Source organism: Emydura macquarii, unplaced genomic scaffold (genome assembly GCF_026122565.2).
Source record: "Emydura macquarii macquarii isolate MOO-44397 ecotype Brisbane River unplaced genomic scaffold, CSIRO-AGI_Emac_v2 contig_212, whole genome shotgun sequence".
In the NCBI taxonomy this organism is placed as follows: Eukaryota; Metazoa; Chordata; order Testudines; family Chelidae; genus Emydura; species Emydura macquarii.
In genome coordinates, this window is record NW_027130349.1 from 6,086,902 (window position 1) to 6,110,693 (window position 23,792).

The 23,792-nt window shown below is 40.6% G+C and overlaps 1 protein-coding gene across 5 annotated transcripts in view; it reads left to right on the forward strand.

The window, feature by feature from the left end:
• The first annotated feature begins 3,785 nt into the window (after positions 1–3,785).
• Positions 3,786–23,792, forward strand: part of ROCK1 (Rho associated coiled-coil containing protein kinase 1) — a 165,532-nt gene continuing 145,525 nt past the window's right edge. Inside the window, exon 1 of one of the 5 annotated variants that reach the window (XR_010919512.1) lies at positions 3,786–4,744. Coding sequence is in view for 3 of the 5 variants with exons in the window: in XM_067546875.1 (XP_067402976.1) it covers positions 4,652–4,744 (93 nt within the window). In the remaining 2 variants the exon portion in view is untranslated. Of the gene's footprint in view, positions 4,745–12,546; positions 12,566–23,792 lie in introns of those variants that run through there. The other 4 variants (XM_067546875.1, XM_067546883.1, XM_067546891.1 and 1 more) reach the window with 4 other exon arrangements.

Below are 23,792 nucleotides of genomic sequence, written 5' to 3' on the forward strand. Positions count from 1 at the left end.
ACTATGGCTGCCAAGCTTTTGGGTCAGCATCAAAATCAGAACTTAAAAAATTAGATTTAACACACTATGAACTGCATGTGGTACATTGATGATGATACCTATATGCGCTACATATAGTTTCCAGTGAAATTCCAGTTGCGCTATAAATGAAACTACTGGACCTAACTTTCAGGGCCAAAGTTAATGGGAACTACAATGATGGAAGAACCAAACAAATTTATGAGGACCTTTGGGAATTCAATAGGCAAACTATAGCACACAATGTTGGAACTCCATATGCTGTTCGAGTTAGTGTGGATGCAGAAGCTGAAAGACAAGGAAAAGTTGAACCAAGTCAAAACTTTTAGTCATGGGAAAATTAGTTATGGATGGAAAGTCACATATCCAAACATGGATTTAGATTTATTTGATAAAATTAAGGGTTAAAAAGAGACAGTAAGTTTTAAAAATAAAGTGTTCCAATACAGAGATGAAATGTGGAGTCAGTTTTGTCAAATATATACAAAGAGGTCCAAAAAAGAAAAATAGGAAGAGTAGGTACAGCATTATTGTATACCAAAATTGGGAATTAGTACCTCTAAAAGATTGTCTGACTATGTAGCTGTCATGACAGTTGAACTAGTAGTAATAATACTAGTATTAAATTGGATCTGGGATGTTTGCCAAGCAATGGCCGCCATTTTTCGGATTCAATTTCAGGCCTTATGGTGATGTTAAAAAAAAAAGGTGGGGGGGGTATTTTAGTATGTAGAAGTGGTTTAATCAATTAAGTTATATTTCTAATAACCGAGTGAGTACAGATCGGGATATACATAGCATTAGTTTGGATCCCAGTACATTTTGGGATCTGAAATGATGGACAGCAGCTAAAAATGCTGTAAGAAATGGAAGGAAGGACATAGAAATACCCTTGAGTAAACAGGAATTCAAAAACCTAGTACAGAAAAATTTAAAAGAGGAATGGCAAAAAATTTGGATTAATGAAAAAAGCGGAAGATTTTTTTAATTGTGCCCTAGAGTTGATTACAACATAATTTAGGGCCTGGATAGGACTAATGAAGTGCTTTTGTTTAGAATACTAGCTGCCCACTGCGGTTTAAACAAATATATTTTTCCAATAAAAAGACACACAGATGGACTATGTGCCCTTTGTAAGGTGGAAAAACAATTTATCACTTTTTATGGGTATGTAAGGGCTTTGATGAAGAAAGGGAAAAGCTTTTTGAGGAATTAAAATGTCTTAAGGTAAAACATTACATTGTGTGATTTACTAAAAACATTGGGGAAATGGGGTACTATTAAAAAGGTGTTGTTACATTACCTGACAGACACAGGGGAAAGTGAGAGGATATAAGCTGCTAAGTACTGAGGAATTATAGTTGGTGGAGCTATAGACTATTCAGTCAAGTCTGCTTCACCATAGAAAAAAAAGGTGTGGCAGAGGAGAGCTATAGTGAGGAGGAGGCTCACCTAGGAGACCCTGACTGTGAGAAGAGTTTGGGCCTGGAAGCCAGACCAGAAAGTTGAACTCCACCTAGGAAAGGCTGGGAGTAGCAGCTTTGTGAAGAGCAGACTGGGACAGATCAAGAGCTCTGGATATGGTAGAAGATGCCAGAGCTGAGTATGAATTTTTGTGATGGACTTTATTTTGGGATTCCAAGGATAGTTTTGAACTGTTTCTCTTATTAAACCAGCCCAGGTAAGGGTGATATTAGCCATGAGAAAGACCGTGTGAAGTTCTTAAAGAGCCCTGAAGACAGAAAACAGAGGTAGGGTGCTATATAGCCACCTGTGGCCATGGACAGAGTGCTCAGGAAGTGGCTGACCCTGTTACATTCTTGATGTAATAGCTAAGGTTCCAATGCTGCAAACATGCATGCACTTAAATCTACAGATGCAAGTAGCCCCAATGAAGTTGTGTTGTGTCTGTTTGCAGGATGGGACCTAATACACTATTTAGATTATTAATGAGTTGCCTGTGTGCTAGACCTGATTGCTTTATCTATGCCATAAGTATCTGCCCTTCAAATGACAATTTCTCTTCTTTTTTGTGGCCTTTGTAGCTGAATCTGTCCCTTTTAAGATTTTTTTTTTTTAAATGTACACTTTATCTTTAACTATCATTATTTTCTTGTTTAACTATTATGACTGTAAAGATTATTGGAGCTGCATTTGTAACAGATTGCTTGCTGCATTGCATACAAAACACTTGCACATAACAGTACAGCCTCTTGTACGTGGTATGTTCTTCTCTGCTCTGTGGTTGTTCAAACAGAACACTGCTATTTCAAAGAACGACCAACCCTACACTCAAGGGATTGTGGTGGCAGTCAGCAGAAAATTAGTTAAATCAAATGTCAATACAAGTGTTCTGCAGTCGGTGTACTTCACCAATAATTTTATAAAATTTATTTTTATCATTGGAGGTATACAGTTGTGGCTAAGAAAAAAACAAATATCATGCATTGGTTCTACAGTTAATTAAATTCTTCCTTACCTAATGACTAGCAGTCTTCATAAAATAACTGCCTCCCCGCCCCATTTTTATAACTGCAACAGTCAAAGAACTGAATCTGCATAGAGACCTTTCCAGGAAGCTATATGATGAGGTTATGTACTTGATTAATCATTAAAAGGGATGTTCCTTAGCGAAGTTGCAAATTAGTATTTGGTCATGCATATTCCATTTTGCCAAAATGAAGTAGCAACACAAAAAATACTGTGCAGCTGAAGAGTTCAACACCATATATTTCTAAACTTCCTGCTGTATTATTTTTGTTTACTCTCCCAAGTCTCCGTTCTGGATGTGGGTCGTGGCAGAATGTAAACTGCAGACTAGTATGGATTGTGTTCAGGGAAGCAGACTTTGCACTAGAGACTTTCCCAGCCAACTGTCCACTCCCAGTCTACGTGCCCTGGACAAAGCATGTCTTGCTGCCTTATGCAACTGCTTGTAGGGTAAACTTGAACTGGGGAGATGCTGGGAGTGGAAAGATCATGAAGTCACCGTTTCTAGGGTCAGAACGGTGCAAAGATAAATGAAGACTCGTACCTCTCTAATAATAAATAGAAGATGAGCCCGAAACACTCAAGTGTGAGAGAGATAATATACTTTAAAAACAGCACCATCCTTTCAAAGGTGGCATCAGAGTTGTTTGTTCCCCCCTTTAAACTGCTGCAGCAGTCTACCCTATTGAAAATGCAGATTTCGCCAGCACAGTTTCCCCTTAAAGTGGTGCTACTACTCTTTTCTGTAACTGCCATGTGTGCAGTAGCACATCCCCCGCAGAAGGGCCCTATCCTGCACCCTTCGCTCGCTCCAGCCTCTCTTTAACTTCCCCAGCAGTTTGGCCTGGGGTGGGGACGGGAGGAGATTAAGGGCAGGGCGTGTCAGAGCAACTCTCCTGCTGGCTGCAGTATGCCACCACCTCACCTTCTGCCACCTCAACGACCCATGTTCCACTAGCGGACGGTGATTGGTCCACGGGAGAACCCTCGCGTACCCGCCGCGAAAGCAGCCAGAAGCACGTGGGCAATGGCATCCAGGCAGCGCGCGCGCCTCCTTCACCCGTCAGCTCATGCACGGGCAGGAGATTCGCTCGCGCGTGCTCGGCGGCCGTTGAGTGGTGCGACGGGAAAGCGCGCGCCTGCCGCCTCGGCGCTGCATCTCCTCCTCCTCCTCCTCCTCCTCCTAGTTGGCGCATGCGCCCTTGGTTTCGGCCGAATCGGCCCTTTCGGTCTGTTTAAACAGGAAAGGCGGACATATTTGTGCTGCGGCTCTCCTACAGAGTTACTCGCTGAGGAGAGGCGTCAGCCGCGGCCGGACCTTGCTTCACTGCCCTCCCGACTCCTCCCTTCCGCAGCCTCGCTTGGTCCCTTCCACCGCAGAAGCGGCTCCTTCCGGCCGGCCTCGGGGGGAAGGAGATGGGCGAGGAGCTGGGGCTGGAAGTTGCGGCGAGTTGAAGCGCGGCTCCCGGCTGGGAGCTGCCTGAGACGGGGCGGCGGGTCCCCGCGGGGCCGGTCAGGACCGGAGGGGCGCGGGGGAGCTGAGGAGGAGCCGCAGGGAGGGAGGAAGATGCTGCCGTCCCTCCGCTGAAGACGCTCGGGCCCGAGGGGTGTCGCCGCGCTCCAGGAAGGGGGCATCTCCCCCGGAAGCGGGGGGCCGGGGCGGCCTGCGCAGCTGGCACTCCGCTACCCGCAGCAACTTGGGCACAGGGCGGGGGCAGCGCCTGTCCCCGCCGCCCCGCCCCGGGGGCTCCATGGAGGGAGCAGCCCCGAGGCGCTGAGGAGTTTCCTGTTTTCATGGTGGTTTTTGCTTCAGAAGAAACTGCTCTTCGGGAGCCGAGCCGCAGCAGCAGGAGGAACCGTTCCGCTGGCTCCGAGGGCGGCCGCTTGGCTCGGGGAATGCGGCTGGTGAGACCGAGGTGGAGCGAGGCAACCGGCGGGGTTGTGTTCGCAGCCTAGAAAAGCCTGTGTGCGGATAAAAGGGGAGGGGGGGCAGCTCTTCCTTCCCCCCCCCCCCCCCCTTGGCTCTAAGTCTTCCGGGGAGCGTGTGTGACTCTTCTGATCTAGGGGATACTCAGGAAGCATCGCAGCCTGGTAGCTTACCTTGTTTTGCTGGGCCATAAAGGAAAACTTTATCCTCGGAAACATGTCGACGGGAGAAAACTTTGAGTCTCGGTTTGAAAAAATCGATGTGATGTTAAGGGACCCCAAATCTGAAGTGAACTGTGACTGCTTATTGGTGAGTATGCGGAGATCCCTCTGCGCCCTGTCTGTGAATCAGCTACTAAGTAGGACCAAATCCTACACGCCTTGCGTTGCTTAGGCGCGGCAGTTAACTCTTGCTGTTTGTTTACCAGCGATGAGTGCTTTAGAGTGTGTGCGTGAAACTGTGTACTATGAGAGATTCTTTAGTACCATTGAAAGTGTCTGCCTATTCTTCACCTCCCCCCCCCACGTTTCCTGTACATGTCATGTGTCTTGTGTGCTGGTTCTTCGCTTTCACTACTGTTATAGGGGTCAGTGTTTACTTTGTTATTCAAAGGGTTGACAAGTTATTGCCACTTCTAAACCCAGATGCTATCCTGCAGATAGTCGTCGAGTATAATTTTTTTCTTTAAAATGAGTGTGTTTTTGAGAAGTGTGGGGCTTAAATGCAACTTATGACCCTTTTCATTAGAGAATGTCAGTGTTTTTAATACTGCTCATACTGTGTTGTGCAACTAATAACTAATTTTCATAGTGTTGCAGTATAAGTGGTAAAACCACTCTTACAGATGGCAAAACAGACATGGGGTTAAATGGCTTGTTTAAGACTCCTGGAGTGATGGGACTAGAACTGGGGGACTCAGTTTTCTGTAGCCGGTGCTGCTTCCTAAATTTTTTATAGTGTCTTAACATATTTCAGTGTCTTAATGAGTAGCAGATATGCTAAAATTAAAGACTATAGCTCCTGAGATGGTTTTCTAAAATGGTAGTGGCTGGCATTTATATGAGACTCTCATACAAGTACTGTTTGTTTTTGCTTGCTTTGGAATGTCAGACTCAAATATGGCTGGATGCCTTAATTTTAGAGTTGTCATAAGTAATAGCAATAAATTACATGTACTGGCAGGCTAGTTTTCCAAGATTTCTTATAGCTGGAGTGACTGAAGGGCAGGCAAGTAAGTAGATTTTTGTGCCTGATACATTTTTTGAAAAGCTGTGTTAGACACACAACTGTTCTAACTCTCTTTCACTGTAACCTGTTGATTTACTTTTTCTTGTGGTGGCAAGATTCAATTTTCAAGTAAAAGCAAAAAATAAAAATTTTTAAACCTGGGCTGTGTGGTTCCAAGCAGAATGTGCACCTGTATATATAGAGAGGTGGTGGAATATAGTGCATAATAATTGAGCTAAGCAGAAACTACTGTTTAGTTTTGGAATTCTGAAGTTGTGGTATCTTGTATTTTAGCCTACCAGATAAGCACCTCTTGTTGAACAGCAGGGTGTAGGGAGTGTGAGCTGATACTATTTCATGTCATTGCTGAGAAATTCATGCTGTAAAGGATGCATAGGTCAATTTATTGCTGCAAGTTGGGGCAATATGAATATTTGGCTGATGGCTGTACATTATAATATATTGAAATCCTAATGAGTAATAATAGTATTCTGTATGTATGTATAGTACTCTTGCTATTCAGAAATTTCTTTTAACAAATTTGATACTCTGAGCTAGCATAGCTTACAGTATACATCATCATCAGTTCTGAACTGCTGGGGTAGCTGTACCTTTTCTATACCCTAGTTTCACCGCTAGAATTCAGATGTTTTTCCCATTTTATGTATACAACATAATCTGTTTTTATGTGGTATTTAGTTTTTAGTAGCAAATTAGTGCAAATTATATACTTGTCCACCTCATAAAACTGACCACAGCCACGACATGAGAACTGCGAATTTCAAGGATGTTGCAAATATCAGAATTTAGTATGTTGGCGTTACCCCCAACATGTCTAGACAGCAAGTATGTCAGGGAACTTGGTTACAAACATAGCTCCACCTTGTCTATATTCTATTGTCTTGTTTTGGTTCATCTGCTCTATAAGCGGGAGCCACTGATGGGGGACAGTTGTGTTGGAACCAGGTCCTTGACATACTTGTAATGTAGATAGGGCAATACGTGGCTCCATCCCATGGCTTGCTTCTCTTTAATATTGGGGTCTTACAGGACATATGATAGGTTCGAGCTCCTGTGAATTTATGTGGGTCATGGTTTTAAAGGTACTTTCTTTTGATACAAATTTTCAGAATGAGATTTACTTTCCACTTTATCTTTGCTTAGTAAGCACTCATTTAAAGAGAACAAAAATGTATGATTACTATGACAGGAAGTGCTTTTTTCTAGCAGTCAGTATAGCCTGATAAACTAATGTTGTAAATCCTTGGTATCTTATATATAAAATCATTACTGACTGGATGCCGACATGTCTCATATCCATGCTGTTTAGCCAATTTTAGTAAAAGCTTATTGCCAGAGCATTTAAATTCCCTCAAAAAATCTCTACAGTAAATTAAGTTGTCCTAAGAGTTTAGGTATGTGTTGGTTCATGTCCATATAGCACCACAACTTAACATGCTATTTCACAGAAACAAAAACATCATTTCTGGCCTGAACAGTTTACTCTATGGCATAGCCTTTTCTGTGGCTTTAAAAAAAGCATTAAAGATGTTAGGAATGCATTCTGCAGAAAAACATATTTTGCTGCTTTTAAAATAACATTTGAAGCTGGCTAAGTCATACCTACATTTAAAAAAAAAAAGTTGAATGATTTGTTAAACAAAAGTCTAACGTTAGTCCATAGAGCTAACATAAACGTCTGTTTTTGGTGTTCCCATCACAAGCCTTTAATTTTTAAAAAGCTTTTAATTTGACTGAAGGAATTAATGTTTGTTATAGTACTGGATTTTTTTTTCTAGTCTTGCTAGACTAAGGTGTATCAGCTAGAATTGTAATATATAAATAAAATCTCTTGTATGAAGACCTTACATCCCCAAACACATTATCCATGTATGCAGATTTAAACATATCAAACATTTTTTAGGGGCAGGACACAATTTTTTGTAGTTACCGGGTGTATTTAGTCTTATAATTGCTTTTTGCCCTCTTTCCCCATTATTCATCATCTTTCACTTCTGTTGCCCTTTCCAACTTGGTTATTTCATGTCTGTGGTTCCTTGTTTATGTAGTTCTGTAGCCTTCAGACTTTAGCACATCATGGGCTAGTTTCTCTGTAAGCCTGGCTGTACACACAATGAAATGTGAAGTATCATGACAGCACACGAGAAGGAAAACCAATGCAAAGAGAACAGGAAGTGCCAAAGAAATGAAGCGGTAGTAAGAACTGAGGTAGGTGTGGGTGAGGAGCATGTAAGTGACAGAGCCAGAGGAAAAACAAGGCATGGGAAAGGAAACACATATCACAGGAAAGAAAAGCTGCACTGGCAAGTAAGAAGAACAAAGTGAACTTGGAAAAAAATATAAAGGCAGAAAATAGACACAGAATGATAAAAGAGGAAGGACAAGAAAAATTCACACAGCTTTTTATTAACTACTTAATTTAGAATGGCCTTCAGTTAATTTTATAGTGTTGAATAGTAGAACTACATCCCTAGTTTTTCTTTAAAAAAGTACATGTTACAGCATCAGTTAACTTCTCAAAATATCAAGCCTTAGGAGTCTAATATGTAATGCTGAAAAGATCAAATAAAACTGCAGAGGGTGTGTTAAACGTGTAGTCAGACACTTTAGGGTGTGCACTAATGAGAGATTGGTGCACACCTAGTGTATTAAATAAGGCCAGAGGCAAAATAAGAAATTGGCTATTAATGCAAGCTGTCTGTTTTATATGGAAAAGTTAAAACTTTTGTTCACTCAGTATACTTTAATAACACACAAACTGCACAAAAATGGATAATGAGAAAATAGCCCAGATCTTTGTATTTTAGTACTTTAAAACTTTCTGGAGGAAAACCTTTTGGTTTGAAATTTGTCATACTTGTTACTTATTCAAAAGTAACTTTAAATAATGGTTTGGTAAAATTCCTTTTGGCTATTTTTGAATTCTGAGTACAAAAGGTCTAATTTTTTCACGCTTTAACTATTGTTCAGACATTTGACTAATTCAAACAGCTTAGTTTTAAAACTTCAAACTCACCCATAGTCTTAATCCTCAGAGAAGACAAGTGCCTCTTGATTTGTTCAGAAAGTTGGCTTAAAAATAACTGTTTGATAGTAGTGTGTACTACATTATACACTGCTAATTTTATGTAGCCTCAGAAGAGATACCAGATTCTGTTGCTTCAGAATATGTCTCAGTGCAGCTTTTGGATTATGAGTACTTTTCCTAGCAGTTTGGTAATGGTGTGATTTAGACATTATGGTCCTTCTTGAGTATAGTGAGATTAGTGACTCTCCATGTTAAGAGGGATATCCACAGTCATCCTAGTTTGACTTAATTTACCCAGGTAACTCTGTTCCTTCTTTTTCCCCTGAAAAGAGAGAGATCCTTTTGCTTTAAAATATTTAGGGTTAAGTTGCCATTAGAATATTTTCTGCAAGTTTTAACCTAATTACTTATGGAGATTTAAAACCCTTCCAACCTTTCAAACTAGCACCTCTTTGAAATTTTTGCCATCTTAATTTCCTTCCCTTAGCTGTCAAAATACAATCATGTTACATGACTCAGTGAAAGATGTACATCGATCCATGTAAGAGGTGATATTTCTAAGATACTGCTGTTTGAAACGTAGACATTCTTTATCAACAAAGCCTATGAACAGAGAAAATAGTGATTGAGAATATCTTCACTGTCAACTTCAGAACCACGTTCCTCACTGGCCAGTGCCACTCCTGAAAATTAAAGGGGAGACTCACACATCCAGTAAAATCCTAATATCAGTGTGCACGTGGTCCATTGTATAGATTTGTCAACTATGTGTTGTTCAGTTACTCGTGGTTTAAAAAGGAGTCTTGTAGCAGAGCTGAAAACATACCCCTCTTTGAGATGCTACACCAAAATTTTATTTAGCAGGTTGCGGTATGTCAGACAAATTGGTTAAAATCTTTGTAATTAACTGTAATATTGGGCAAATAATGCTTGTCTAAATGCTATGAAATCTACAGATGGAGAAAAGAACTAAGTACAAAATATTCTTTTAACCACAACTTTAGATGGGGTAACTTTAACCAAGAGGTTCAGTAACTTGGCTTGGAGGCACTGTGTGTTGGTGGGTGGAGGCAGTGGCTGTGGAACCTGGCTAAGTGGGTTCTAGTTCTAGGTTTGACCTTTAATTTTCTAAGAGATTTTAGCACTTTTCAAATGTTTGAGGACTGTAGGCTGCATGGTTGGCTAATTTAGCTGTATAATCAAAATGCCAACCTTTTAAAATGTATAGCATATGTTTATAAAGCACTGTTGTAGGAGCAGTTATTAGCTTGCCTGATGCAGCTCACGCTCTCCAATTTAATAATCCGGTGAGATAGCTCATACTGTTTGTTCTAAAAGTTGAAACTTTTTTTAGCAACAAACCGAAAAAGATGTGTAAAACAATAAAACCCTGGGAAATTAAAAAAAATTCTTAATTAAAAATAAATAGTTGAGGTTTCTGAGTGATGATGAATTTAATTCACCATAAATAAAACTGAAGCACTTTGAAGCACGCAAGCAAATAGTTAATGACATTATAAATTATCAAATAATCTATTTCATAAGAACACTCACAATATAATCTTTCCAGTAATCTCAAAATATAAACATCATTTTTTTCCTCAAAATAGTTACGTGTGTGTAAGTGTATGAGGTATATGTTGAAAACTAAGTCTCTGACTTGTCTCTCTGTATATAACAGGGATAAAGAGCAGTAATTCTTTTAATAAAAAACAAATGATTAGTTGGTGCATATTTCAATCCCTTATAATATGTGCAAAAAACTTTTTGCACATCTTTATCTTGCTGCAAGATGTTATTAGAAGAGAGCAACATGTAGAACCTTACTTTCATTCCTATGGCATTTGTGGGAAATACTCTAAAGAGCGTGTATTTAAAAAAAAAAAAAAAAGAAAGTCAGGTTTTTTTTATGTCTGCTAGATGTTTGATACCATATGTTATCAAGTTCTCTTGTCCTGTTGCCCAGAAACTGCAGGTTTGAATGGAAACATACTGGGATGGATCAGCCCCTTTTTTCAGACCTATAGGGTTGTTACAGGGAATGGTTCTTCCTTTTTTACCTGTAGAGTCACACAAGCTCAGTTCTCTCCTTCGACGTTCAACATCATGAAGCCATAGAGCTGGCGTGACAACGTGGGCAGAAATGCTAGCAGTATGCAGACCACACTTTTGTCTCGTTAAATCAAATGTAAATAGCACTGCCCCCCATGCTCTCTCAGTTCTTTTCAGAAATAATAACCCTGATGAGCAGTTGAACTAAAGCTGAAACTTGACCTTATTGAAGCTGAAGAAGTGCTTTGAAGAACTTGCATTCTCTACAGCATTCCCTGCTGCTGAACACATCTGTGCTTTCATTGTTAGTATGTAATCTTAGGGTCCATTTGGGCTATTCATTGCTTATAGATACCCAAAGAGCCATGGCATCGAAAAACACTCATGTCTATCTGCAGTTGGCCAAAAGATGTAATCTCTGAGGCACAAACCTGGTCAAATTGATAAATGCAGTTTGGACTTCTGGGCTTGATTATTGCATAATGAAAACTTGTATCATTTGGAATCTCCAGACAAAATGCAGCAGTCTGACTGCTGTGAACACAACCCCACACTTTGTGCTTGCTCCTAACTGAATACAGAGTACAGTCTGAAGTCTGCCCAGATATTCAAAATCCTTCATGGGTTTGGCCCTACTTACCTGAGAGAGAACTGCGGAGGAAGCAGCAGTTTACAGGAATAATGAAACTGTTAGTCAGTAAGGGGAAATTTATGAGTGTACACAACTTTTAAAGGCCTAAACGATGGAATTTACCCCGAGAGAGATGAATTACTATGGATATCATCACTCAAAACTAATTTCGTCAATTTAGATTTCCCTCTAAAATTTTCATGTGCGCACACAATAAATTTAATCTATTTCTTCTTCAGGCTGGAAAGAAAGGGATGGCTGTTAAGTTTCTGATTAGTTGGGTGATGCTATGATGATTCAAGGATAATGACCATATAAATACCTCAGTAGAAAATTTGACAGTTTACGGTTTCATTCTAGACTGTGGATGAGGATTAATTTAATGATAAGAATTAGGTGGGGTCTTCTGTCTTTTGTGTATATGGAACATTTTTTCATGGGTTAAGGTCACTATATCCTGTTATCTGTGCCGTGAAAGTGGCTTTTGGCCCTAAAGCAGGGGGATTGGAGACAACAAAGTCCTTGTAGGATTTGTATCTTCATTATGCTAAAATCTGCAGATTCATCACAATGGGTGCTTATGCCTGCTTGCAGCTTCGGGATAGAGCCAGACTTCTCAGTCAGGCTGCGGAAGAGTGCCCTGTCCCGGAAGTTCCCTCCAATTTTTTTTTAATTGGGAGCTTTCTTGAACAAAACCCAGTACTGTATGTTTAATTCAGACAGGCAGTCTCAGAACTATCGTAGCATACTTTCTTAAATGTACTTAAGAGAATTAGTCTTCTTTTGGTCAAGTCTTAAAATCAAGTCTTTAGGAACACTGAGAGTCTCTCTCGTGGCAAAGTAGACACAACTCCTGTTCTGAGACACACCTGGGAGCTTCATGGCCATGAACACACGTTAATCAAATTCAGCATATTGGTCATCCTGTGACTATTTTCTGGTAGAAGTCCTGGGATGATTTATCCTGTGGTTGTTGTCATTATTATTATTATTATTATTATTATTTGATTATAGTTATTATCCTGGGAAAGATGGAGGCTATACATAATAAACTGTGTCTTGGATATTCTCTTTTAAAGGATGAGCCTGTTTCCCACCCAGGAGGCACGGTGCTTTGAAAATCCTGTTTTAATAGTTCTGTGGACCTTAGCACAAGGAAAAATGGAAAAAGGTATCTGTGCTTACCTGAGAACTTCATTTTTTCAAGTAATAAACCTGGAGACAAGTGGATCCATGATAGAGATGGAAATTGATATCTGAAGACTTGGATTTGTTGTTAAATGGGGGAACGTGGGTTTGATTAAAGGGGGTGGGGATAAAAGAGAGAGCTTGTCTTCCGCAAGAAGAGAAATTGTTGTGCTTGTTCCTCAAAATATAGTTGACACAATCTGTAACCTAGGGAAAGTAGGTTTGACTTAGTTTGGTGGTGGAAGCTTTCTTAACTGGAGGGAATTTCAGGGCATGGGACGTTCACCTATACCTGTAACTGGCACAGATATGATACTGTGTTTGTTTGTCTACTGGTCTAATTATTACAAATGATTAGTTTGAAGTCTGTTTCTTTTGGAAAATAACTTTAAAAAGAGGCTGTCTTGAAACCTTAAAAACATCAGATACAAGTTTGGAGAGTAACGCAACAAAATATGTATATTGCCTTGCAGTATGTGCTGGCATGTTAACAATGTCAAATGCTTGTGTTAATATTATCGCATATGCATAATTCACTTGTACTCTAAATATATTAGGGTGAGTCTCCAATTATTTATCATCCTTTAAGAGAACATGATTCAACAGAATTAAACAGAAAGTGTCAATATTCTCTCTATTAATTGAATCTATAATGCATAATTGAGATCTACAAATGGACCATATCTTCCTGTGAAATACCAAAAAGCAGAACAGAGAGTCACTACCCCTGGATAGTGTTTGATTGCCTCATCAACTTTCATCCTGGAACCCAGGTTCTGTTCAGGCATGCATATATATATAATATATGTGTGTGTCCGAACCGGTGCTAGGTTAAGGAAGTATCTTCAGGAGAACCTAGCTAAAGGTTTTATCTGCCACTCTACTTCCCCTGCAGGTGCCCTAGTATTTTTTGTGAAGAAGAAAGACTGCTCTGAGACTGCGTAGGCTACAGGGTGCTGAACCAAATAAATATATGCAATTGGTACAGTAGAAGCTCATTAGTAGCACCATATGAGTGCCTTTTTCCTATTTTGCTCCTTAACAGCTGTTGCTGTTATGGGGAGTGTCATTTGACCAAAAGAGTATGAAGAGTTAAGGAAGTTTCAGCAGCCATGCTATTGGGGGTAAGGGTGTTTGGGGTGGGGGAACCCAAGTTTCAGGGGAACCCCAGGTTTGACAGGAGCCCCCAGTCAGCAAAATGGCTGAGTGAGCCCGGCTGCAGGGTCAGACGAAAGAGGGTTCTGCTGCAACTTCATGTTCCACTCTGGTGAGGGATGGATGGCTGGGGGGGGCACTGTGCACAACCTGCAAATGAGTGGGGGCCTAGCATGGACAATGGAGATGAGAGGGGACAGGGACAGGTCAGTGCCTTGGGGAGGAGGTCCCTCAATCTCCCACTTCAAAACAGCACACCCGCAATCAGCAACTGAGATAAAGGGAACAGCAATTGAGATGAAGGGAAGTTCACAGAGGTTCCCTGATATTCCCTACTACAAAATAGAAACCCTCCCCGCCGCCTGCAAACCAGATGCTGAGGAAGGAAGGAGGAGAAAACCTTCCAGTTGCACCTCTGCTTCTCTCCTAACCCTGGCTCCCCTGCCCCAAAATAGTCCTCTCTGCTAGACCTTCTCCCCAAATTCCCCTCTACACCTGCTCTCCATGCAGGCTCTGTCAGGCAGGGCCAGAGGACGGGGCTGTGTGCCCTGGGGCAGTGCTGAAGGGCCAGGGTAAGGAGTTGAGTGGAAAGATGTAGTTTGGGTGAGGGGCAAGGCCCTATGCGCCCTCCCAATCTCCACCCCGGATGTGACATCACAACTGTTGCTCTTATGTGTCATCTATGTTGCTGTTACCAAGTGGACAGTTGATGGTAGGGAAAGTGTTCTTAGGGGGAATGTGGGCCATAAGCGGTGATTGCTCTTCCAAAGTGTAGCTGCAAACAAGCAGCTACTGTACCCCTTACATTAATCTTAGAACTCCTAAACCTGCATATCATATAGTTTGAATCAGGGAGGAGGACAAGTGGAAGACAGTTTTTAGAACAAGGTATGGAATACTTTTTGAATGTTTGGTAATGCCCTTTGGACTCACCAATGCTCTTGTCACCTGCCAGTACCTGATCAACGACATTTGCAATGTCCTAGACCAGTTTGTGTTGGCGTATCTAGATGATACCTTAATTTATTCCAGTAGTCAAGCAAGCCATGACCACAGTGTCTATGAAGCTCTCACAGTATTGCGCCAGAACAGATTATATGCATAATTTGAAAAGCCTTAGACCAATCATCTGCTGAATTTTTGGTGTTCATACTGTTAGCAGGTGGACTACAAAGGGACCCTCAGAATGTACCTGCAGTTCAAGATTGTCTGAATCCCAGAACATCCATGACATCCAGAGGCTCATGGGATTTGCCAGCTCTTACAGGAGCATATCTTCAAACTTCTCAAAGGTCACACCCACTATAACTGCTATCCTCTTCAAAATGGCAAGGTTTCCATGGGCCCTGGAGGCCCACCAGGCCTGGAATGCCTGAAGATAGCTTTCATGTCTGTTCCTGTGCTGGCCAACCCTGATCCTGACCAGCCCTTTGTCATTGAGGCTGGCACTTCTGATCTAGTCACTGGGCTGGTACTATCCTGTGAAACAGGGCCCCAGACAGAGATGCATCCATTTGTGTATTTTTTCCACAAAGACTCATCCCAGCTGAATGCAATTATGAAATAGCCAACAAGAAGTTACTCCTCAAAGCAGGGTGGATTGATTTTAAATTGAAGTGATTTAAATAATTGATTGTATCATTGATTTTAAATCAAGTTTCCCACTGATACTTCTTCACATTTCTTAAACAATGGTGCAAATCTGATCACTAAAACATGTTAATTTACAACTCCGTAGAACATTTTACATCTTCTAGGAGGGTATACTTTGTGTAATTTTTTTAGATAAATTAATAAAAATCAAGTTAGGAAATAGTACATAATACTCATTACCTGCGTCAAGCAGTACATTAGGAATGGTAAGAACTAAATCTCACACACAAACACAATAGCACTTATATTTTATTAACCTAAATCTTAAATGTTACATAAGTGTTTCACATTTGCAATTGCAGCAGTCTCCTGAGTTGCCGGGCTGTCCTTAAACTTTTTTTTTTAATTTTCAAATGTTATTAACTCTAACAGACAAGTCATCACAACACTAAATGTACACAGTCCTTAAAACTTCTTCAACTAGCTCTCATCTTCCCCACTCTCTCTGTCATTTTTATTCATAGACAAACAGAAATATGAGTGAGCGTTCCTGCTTTTTCAACTCCTAGTCGATTTCTTAGCTTTGAGTGAATAATACTAAACGATGAAATACTCTGTGCCTGCAGTGGAAGCTACTGCTGTGAAAAGTTGACTTAGCAACTGAAGGAACTCTGTTTCAAGGTGCCTGGCTAATGATTTCCACCAATTCAGGGGAGTGACATCAAAACACCAGTAAACAAAACATCAGTAAACATGCACTGTTTAGATGGTTTTGCTCCGGCCCTGAAATGTATTATGACTGGCATAACTGTGCAGTGATTTTTGAGGTGCCCATGCCATGGCAGCAGCATCTTCGTCAGAAGTTAGGCATCTACCTTTATATCTGGGGAGAGAATGTTCGCAAGAAAACGAGGTGGAGTTAGTGCTTGATCCATTCACTTCTTTATTGCCTGCAGTTTAACTTCCTGGTGAGGTATTTCTTTCTTCAATGTCTCTTGAAGTGCCTTCCAAATATTAACAGCATCAGCAATGCAGCAACAATTTCTCTGAAATTTGTTTAAGGTTATGGATATAGGCTTCAGTATAGTGAGCATATCCTCTACATTCCTCTTTAGCCAATGTTAGATACTTTGGATGTTATATATAAAATAGATGGAAATATCATGGTTTTCTTCACAAAGTTTTATGAGAATAGGCCAGTTCTTAATAAATTGTTCAAAACAATCAACCACAGAATTACATCGAACATCTTGAGGGAGAATTAGTTTGGATCCTCCTGCTCTCTTCAGTGAAACTGAAGCAAAATGGTTGTTATGGAAGTATTTTGCAACTGCAACATTGTCTTCTCCAGGAATAAAAGAAATACTTAAGTCTTTGGCTAAAAGATGCATTAAATGGGCATTGCAACCATATGTTAAGGAGCATCCTTCCGTTTCTTCTAAGTATATTCTCATCTTTGTCACGTTTGCAGCATTGTCTGCGACAAAACTGCCCAGGTGGTGATTGATTTTTTGTTCAGTTTATTTCAGCTTTCATTGCCACTTCTTTTAAATATTCTGTTGTGTGGGCATTTCTCAATGTATTGTTTCTGAAAGATACGCAACCCCATCTTCAGTTGTCACACAGGCACATATTACTGGATCATTCTGTATATTGCTCCACCCATCAAGGCTTAAATTGGCAGATTTCTTGCACACTGTGAAAGTTCCTTCTCCTACACTGTATTTAGCAACCTTCCACCAATGCCTGCTCTACCAGGTAGAGTGTTGCCTGCTAGTAAGGACTCAACCATGTCAATGAAGTGTTTATTGTTAACCATTCAAAAAGGAGAATTTGTGGCATAAATGAACTGAGCAATCTTTTCATCTACAGTGTCTTGGTATTTGCTGGTCTTTACTACAAACCCATCCATGGTGGTGGTTTTACTGGATGATTGAAATCTTTTGCTTGCTACTAATACTTTGTTGTCTGAAATACATTTAGGTGCAGCACTGCTTCTAAAAGTAGCAACGGATGACTCTGAAGTTGTTGGAGATAGACAGTCATAGTTAGTCTCTTATGCTTAAATGGGATCCTGAAACAAAATTAAAAAATGATTTTGAATAGTCATTCTTCTCACTGTTGTTCAGTTAATCATTTACATTTTTATCAGCAAGGATGCAGATCCGATTCCAAATTACCAAAAAAGTGAAGACTGACTGCACTTAGAGTGCACTTAATTTTGGAATAAGCCCCATAGAACTCACTGTGTCACTTCTGGTTTTTGAGAAAACAAATATAGGATGGAGTTTCCTTGGGAAAGCCGAGTTATGTCAAAGTAAAATAGGAAATAGACTTATGGCATCACCATTATGGTCTGTGGCTATGATGCTCCAAAATAAGGGGCATGTATTATGTAATATAAAAGTAAGAAAATGACACCCAGTGGCAACTGGCAACTCTAGATTTCTCTTACTGCAGCTTTCTGTACTGTGTACTTGGGTGATAGATTCTAAACCTAGTTAACTAATTAAACAAACCATAAGGATTAGCTAAGCTAAACTTTTTTTCTAGCAACATCCAACATAGCAAACAGGTTGGGAATTTATTTGTTAAAAGGCATAGAGAGAATCTTGAAGAATGATGCATTGCAAAGTCAATTATTTATGTTACTAACCACTTGATCCACATTGTTCTTCAGACATATCCAGATCTTCATCCACATCATTTTCTCCCAATAAGCAGTTTTCATTATGATGTTTCATTCTTGCAGCTAGGCCCTGCATCTCCTTCTTGCACTGCTTACGCTTGACATGTTTTTCCTTTTACCCAAGGAAGGAATTTCTCAAAATATTCCCAGATAGGGTCTCTTACAAACACAGATGGAGTTTGAAGTTTAAATAGGCATGATGGGCAAAAGGTGAGAGGTAGTATTTGTCTGAATAAACTGAACATTGCAATGAGGTGTGAGCTTCACTTAAGCACACCAGGCATCAAATGTGTGTACAGTTCCAGGTAGCTCTTCGGGGAAATGGTGCATTTCTTAAAACTCACATTGGGCTTGGTGCTGGTTAGTACTGCGTTAGGACTGTGTTGAGGCAAAAACTATTTTTTTAATAAAGGAAATAGACTAAAGTAAAATGTAGGGATTTACAGTGCTCTGCTAATCAGTCTTAGTATGGTAGTATTCCTTATGCTCTTTGCTGCAGCGTAGAATGAAACAAGGTGGGTGGGAGTTGCATTCCATTATATGGGCTCCGGTAAGGGTGCTTATGCAGCCCCAGTAGATGATGCTTTGCTAAAGTTCTATCGCATTTACTCTAGGAGATGTCAAACCCACAAATTTGAATGCAAAGAGGCAACTCTTAAAAAAACAAGCTACCATAAGTAACCTTTATCTCCATTTTTACAGACGGGGACACTGAGGTACTGAGAGAGTATGTGACTTGGCCAAGGGCACACAGGAACTCTCTGCATAGCTGGGAGCTGAATCCAGATCTCCCAAGTCCCAGTCCAGTGCCTTGACCAAAAGATCATCCTTTTTAGAACTTCTTATTCAGCCTGTGATAGAATGAAGGATCATTTTTGTACCTTATAGACTGGACATTGTCTGTTCATCTTGCAAAAAAACAAAAAACCTAGCAGGTGATCCTGAGGCCATCACTCTATTTGCATTATAGCATTGCTACTGCCAATCCACTTTACATGGGAAGTGATTCTGCAGTGATGGGCAGTAGTAAAAAGTCCATAGTGAACTTGGATTTTCTGGTTCATCTTATGTATCAGTGTGATGGGGTAGTCTGCCCACTAGTCAGTCCACCTTGTCAGCTTGCTGGCTCTTAAAGACTTGAAAGGTTCAATTATATAGAACAAGGGTTTGGAAGATATTGGAGAGAGAGAAAGGGGTCCTGGGAGTAAGTAGCATTCCGAGGAGAACCTGATACGGTTTCTTTAATTGTTCAGGGCCAGGAGTCTTGCAGGGAGGATGGAAAAAAGCTCCACTTTCTCCTAACCAATTAGGGATGAGCTGAGAGAAGGGAATGAGCCTAAATGCTGCCTCCTCCCACTCCTAGCAGATACTGAAGGGAGTAAGAAGGGTTCTGCAGGGCCCTGATTTAACAGGGAGGAGACCCCAGCAGAAGGTTGCCAAATCCTCTGAGCCTCAATACTAAGTGGGACCAACTGAGGGAGACTGCAGCCCAACTCCGAGAGAAGAGCTGGGGACTCCATGTAAGGAGAGGAACAATAATTCTTTGAACTCCCAAGCTTCCGGAGGACAGCTGGAACCCCTGCCATAATGAGAGACAAAGGCTGAGAGAACTCAGAGGGGAATGGGTACAGAGCATAGAGGGCAGGCTTCAGAGGAATGCTGAAAGCCAAAAGCATGCTTTGTTCATATGGGACTCTGTTATGACCCCTTTTGTATGAGTGTAAGCTGGCGGTTCCATCCAGCAGGGCTGTCGTGGCCCTTCCTCAGGCCCAGGCTCCGAGGAAGGCCACAGCGACTTGCTACAATGAGATGTGGTAATAACGAATCTTAAGGATGGAATTATTGAGTTAAGCATCAGAAGTGCCTAATGTAAAGTTATTGGCTTCCTGAGAAGGGAAATTGAGGCACGAAGCATGTGCAGTGCCATATTAACTCAGCACGGGTGCTACAGGGCAGGTATGCCCTACAACAGAGTATGTAGATGATTTTGCTTGGAGTGGGTTGTATGTGAGGGAGGAATTAGTGTGGGCATGGAGTAGAAGGAGGGGTTGTTAATGCCATTCGGGTTGTGAAGGAAAAACTTAGTAACGAGGAAGGTTTTGTACTTTTTCCTAAAGGGTATTAGACATCAGATTAATCTAGTCTTTGGGTTTCCTTCTGCTATTCAGATTTGGCATGTAGAATGAATGACCAGTTGCTGTTCCCAATAATGTGTTTTCCCAGACTCATCTGCCCTCTTCCTCCTGGCTGATTCCTGCATTTTCCTCAGTTTGTGTCTTCATCTCAGACAGCTGCCTTCAGTTTCTTATAGAGCCGTTCGTTAATCAGCTGGAGGGATAAGAAATACTTTAGGTATGACTGTGCACAGATTTGTTCAATAGCAGGTTCATGGTGCCATTTTTGTGCTGTTAACTCTCAGTACTATAAGTGTGTGTCTACATGGCAACAGAAAAAGCCCCAGCTGGCCCATGGTGGCTGACTCTGACCCTCAGGGCTTGGACTGCAGGACTCTTTAACTGCAGTGTAGACTTCAGGGCTAAAATATCAGCCCAGTCTCTGGGACCCTCCCACCTCTCAGGGGCTCCTTTAGGCTGGGCTCCAGCTAAGACCCCGAAGTCTACGCTGCAATTAAACAGCCCTTTTAGCCTGAGGCTTGTGAGCCCATGTCAGCTGGCTTGGGCCAGTTGCTGGTGTCTCATTGCAGTGTAGACCTGTCCTTACAGATGGACTTGAGCAACCTCAGTCTTACTCTGTTCTCCTCACAGGTGGAATCTTTCAGCAAAACCCTTGACAATTGCACGAGGCAAGGAAGTTCTGGCTATCTTTCTTCTTGGGGCTAAGTTGTCTTTTAAAAAAAAAATAATAAAAAAAAAAAAAATATCCAGAAAAAGAATCATAGCCTGAAAGGAAGATAGATATTTCTAACGTACATGTTGACATTAGAAGCTGTATTGTAGTTTATGAAGACCTAGGTATTGTGAAAGGAGGATAGTAAGAGTTAAGGTGCATAGTTTTTGTTTTTTGTTTTGTTTTTATACTGGTATAGGTAGAGAAACTTAGTGTGGTTGACTGCAACTCTTTCCTGGCTTTTCAGTGTTTGAGGAAAACTTTGCCCTGTTTTACTTTGGTAATCTTAATTGACTTTAAGCAAAGTTGTTTTTTCTTTCTCTGATACTATGATATATACTTTACACTATCATGTATCTTACATACTCTGCATATGTTTGAACAGCTGCTTTAGGAATGTCTTAGTCCCAATTCTCTATCTTCATATCTCTTTGCCTGTGAGGGGTTGAATGACTCTAGTTTCCCTCAGTCAACTGTACAAGACTGATAGGGAGCTATAAAAATATTTAAAATGATCTCAAATAGCTTTTTCTGTAACTAAAAATCTGATCTACTAGTGACACGTCAGGGCTCTTCCAAGATTAGAAGAATGCTGGATCCCAATGGCAATCTGGTAGTATTTCCTTCTAGCCTTGCAGATATTGGGCTTTTAAACTCATTGCATTTAAGAGTATGAAAGCTGTTCTGGTCCAGGAATGAATCCTGCTTGTTCTGGACCTCAAACAGGTGTAATTTTTGTGGGATAACGCCATATGAGGAATAACAAGGAAATTTTCCCCTTTTCAATAATGATGATTAAAAACCCAGTCACTTGGAAGCTGCTTTGCAGTTTAGAATGGTAAATTCTGGGTAAATGGATTATTGGACAACTGGGGTTCTGGGGGAAGGTGACTCAGTGTGTGTATAACTGAGGGAGGGGAGGATGGGTATAGTTTTTTAAGGGACATAGTGATGTAGGTGATTTTTCAGTTTAGCTGGTAAACTGGCAGTAGATCAGCAAGAGCTGCTATTCTTCCTCCCCTATAAAGCATCAGATGGCCAGCGAGATAGCTGCAACAGGGAAAGGACAGCAACTGCTCACTGTCACTGGGACTGTAGGGGAAGTGGTTGGAAGCAGTGTGAGACGCAAAGATGGTTACAAATGGTTGTAAGTGAATAGTAGCACAAGGTCACATCAGGCAGAGCTGAGAATAGAATCCAGGTCTCAGTCACATTGCTGTGCTGCTTTTCAGAATGAATGTGCAAGATCTCTGTGCTGTCTAACTACTAGACTACACTTCCATCCCAAGACAGGAATAATATGGGACTTCAGCTTTCCCATTCCTTCTAACGAATAGTTGTGTAAGCCACCGGAAGAGAGTGACTTGTCTCTTGTGGCTGGGCCACAAAGTAAAAACTTACTACTGCTACACGTTACTCTTTTAGCATAATTGGTGGAGGTCTGTGCTGCAGATCTTAAAGTCTTGGATTTAGACCATACTAATGACTCATTGAAAGGAAAAGGGCTGTATAGTTCCACATAATGGAATTTGGTTTTTTTTTTAGTTTAAACAAACTAGTAAATTACATACAACTGTGTTAAAAGAACATTTAAAGTTGCAAAGTCCCAACCTCTTACGAAATATCAGAACTGAAGTTGTGTATTCAACCTCAATTTGTCCTCCTTGTCCATATGCCTTAAGGTAGTTTTAATTATACTGATCTAAAGATTCCCTACCTCATTGGTTGCACAGCATGAACAGTGAATAAGACAAAGTCACAAAAAGAGAATATGAACTTGTGTTTTGAGATGGATTCTATTTCTGGCTCTACCGCAAATGTCCTGAGGTTGGGCAAGACTTTCATAATGCATATGCAGAGGAGTCAAATTTAAGTTGGTATAGGCAACCTTATTTCTGATGCTTCCTAAAATTGGGATGTTTGACTTTGTAACCGTAATTTTTTTTAATGTAAGTGTTTTTGTTTATAATTACACCTGTGTGCTGTATAGGGTACTGTGCATCTTATCCTGTCTTAATAGAGGAAGGGGAGTGTCCCGTGTTAAAAAGAAATATAGATAAAGTGCTGCTTTGTGTATCAAATTCATATGTTCTCTATTTTGCTGTGATTGTTTAAGGCACTAAGTGAAAATAGCTGGCCCTTCACTTGGAAGATAGTGATTGTCAATTACTTAGAAATGGACTTAAAAATTTTCTGTGTCTTAAAAGTTGTTTTTGTGTTTTCTGTGGTCACAGCTGGCCAATATTCCTTTTTCTTCTTCGAGTGCTTGCTCATGTCCACTACATGTTAATTGTTCATGCATAGGTGATGGAAATTTTTCCCCTACTGGTATTCGTAGCGTTAGCTCTAGCACTCTCTGGAGCCACACGTATATGCATATTGTTCAAGAGCATGTGGGAAAAGGTAGAACTCTTAAGTATTATACCGTATTTCCCCATGTATAAGACGCACCTTTTTTCGAAAAATTTGGGGTCTAAAAACTGGGTGCGTCTTATACAGTGGTACTTACCGGTGATGTACCATAATACATTTATTTTCAAATTTTGGGCCCCAAAATTAAGGTGCGTCTTATACATGGGAGCATCTTATACATGGGGAAATACGGTATATGCGTTTTCTTTTGTTGTGTGTGGTTTTTTGGCAAACATTGTCAAATCTGTTGCCTTGTTGCTGTAGTCAAAGGCATGCTGTGATAGGTGGACTTGTATATTGATGTATTATATTTTGAAACTCCTTTTGTGGTAAATGCATAATGCTGCTAAAAGCTGTGTTTTCAGCTTGAAAATACTCTTGGAAAATCTGCCCTGCAAGTATTCATATTGGTTCTTTTGTTGCTGTCAGTGATGAAATTTCATAAACTTTGTGTGGAAGTATTTCCAGCCTTTGGCAGTATTTTATATGGAATTTTTATTAACATAAAATCAGC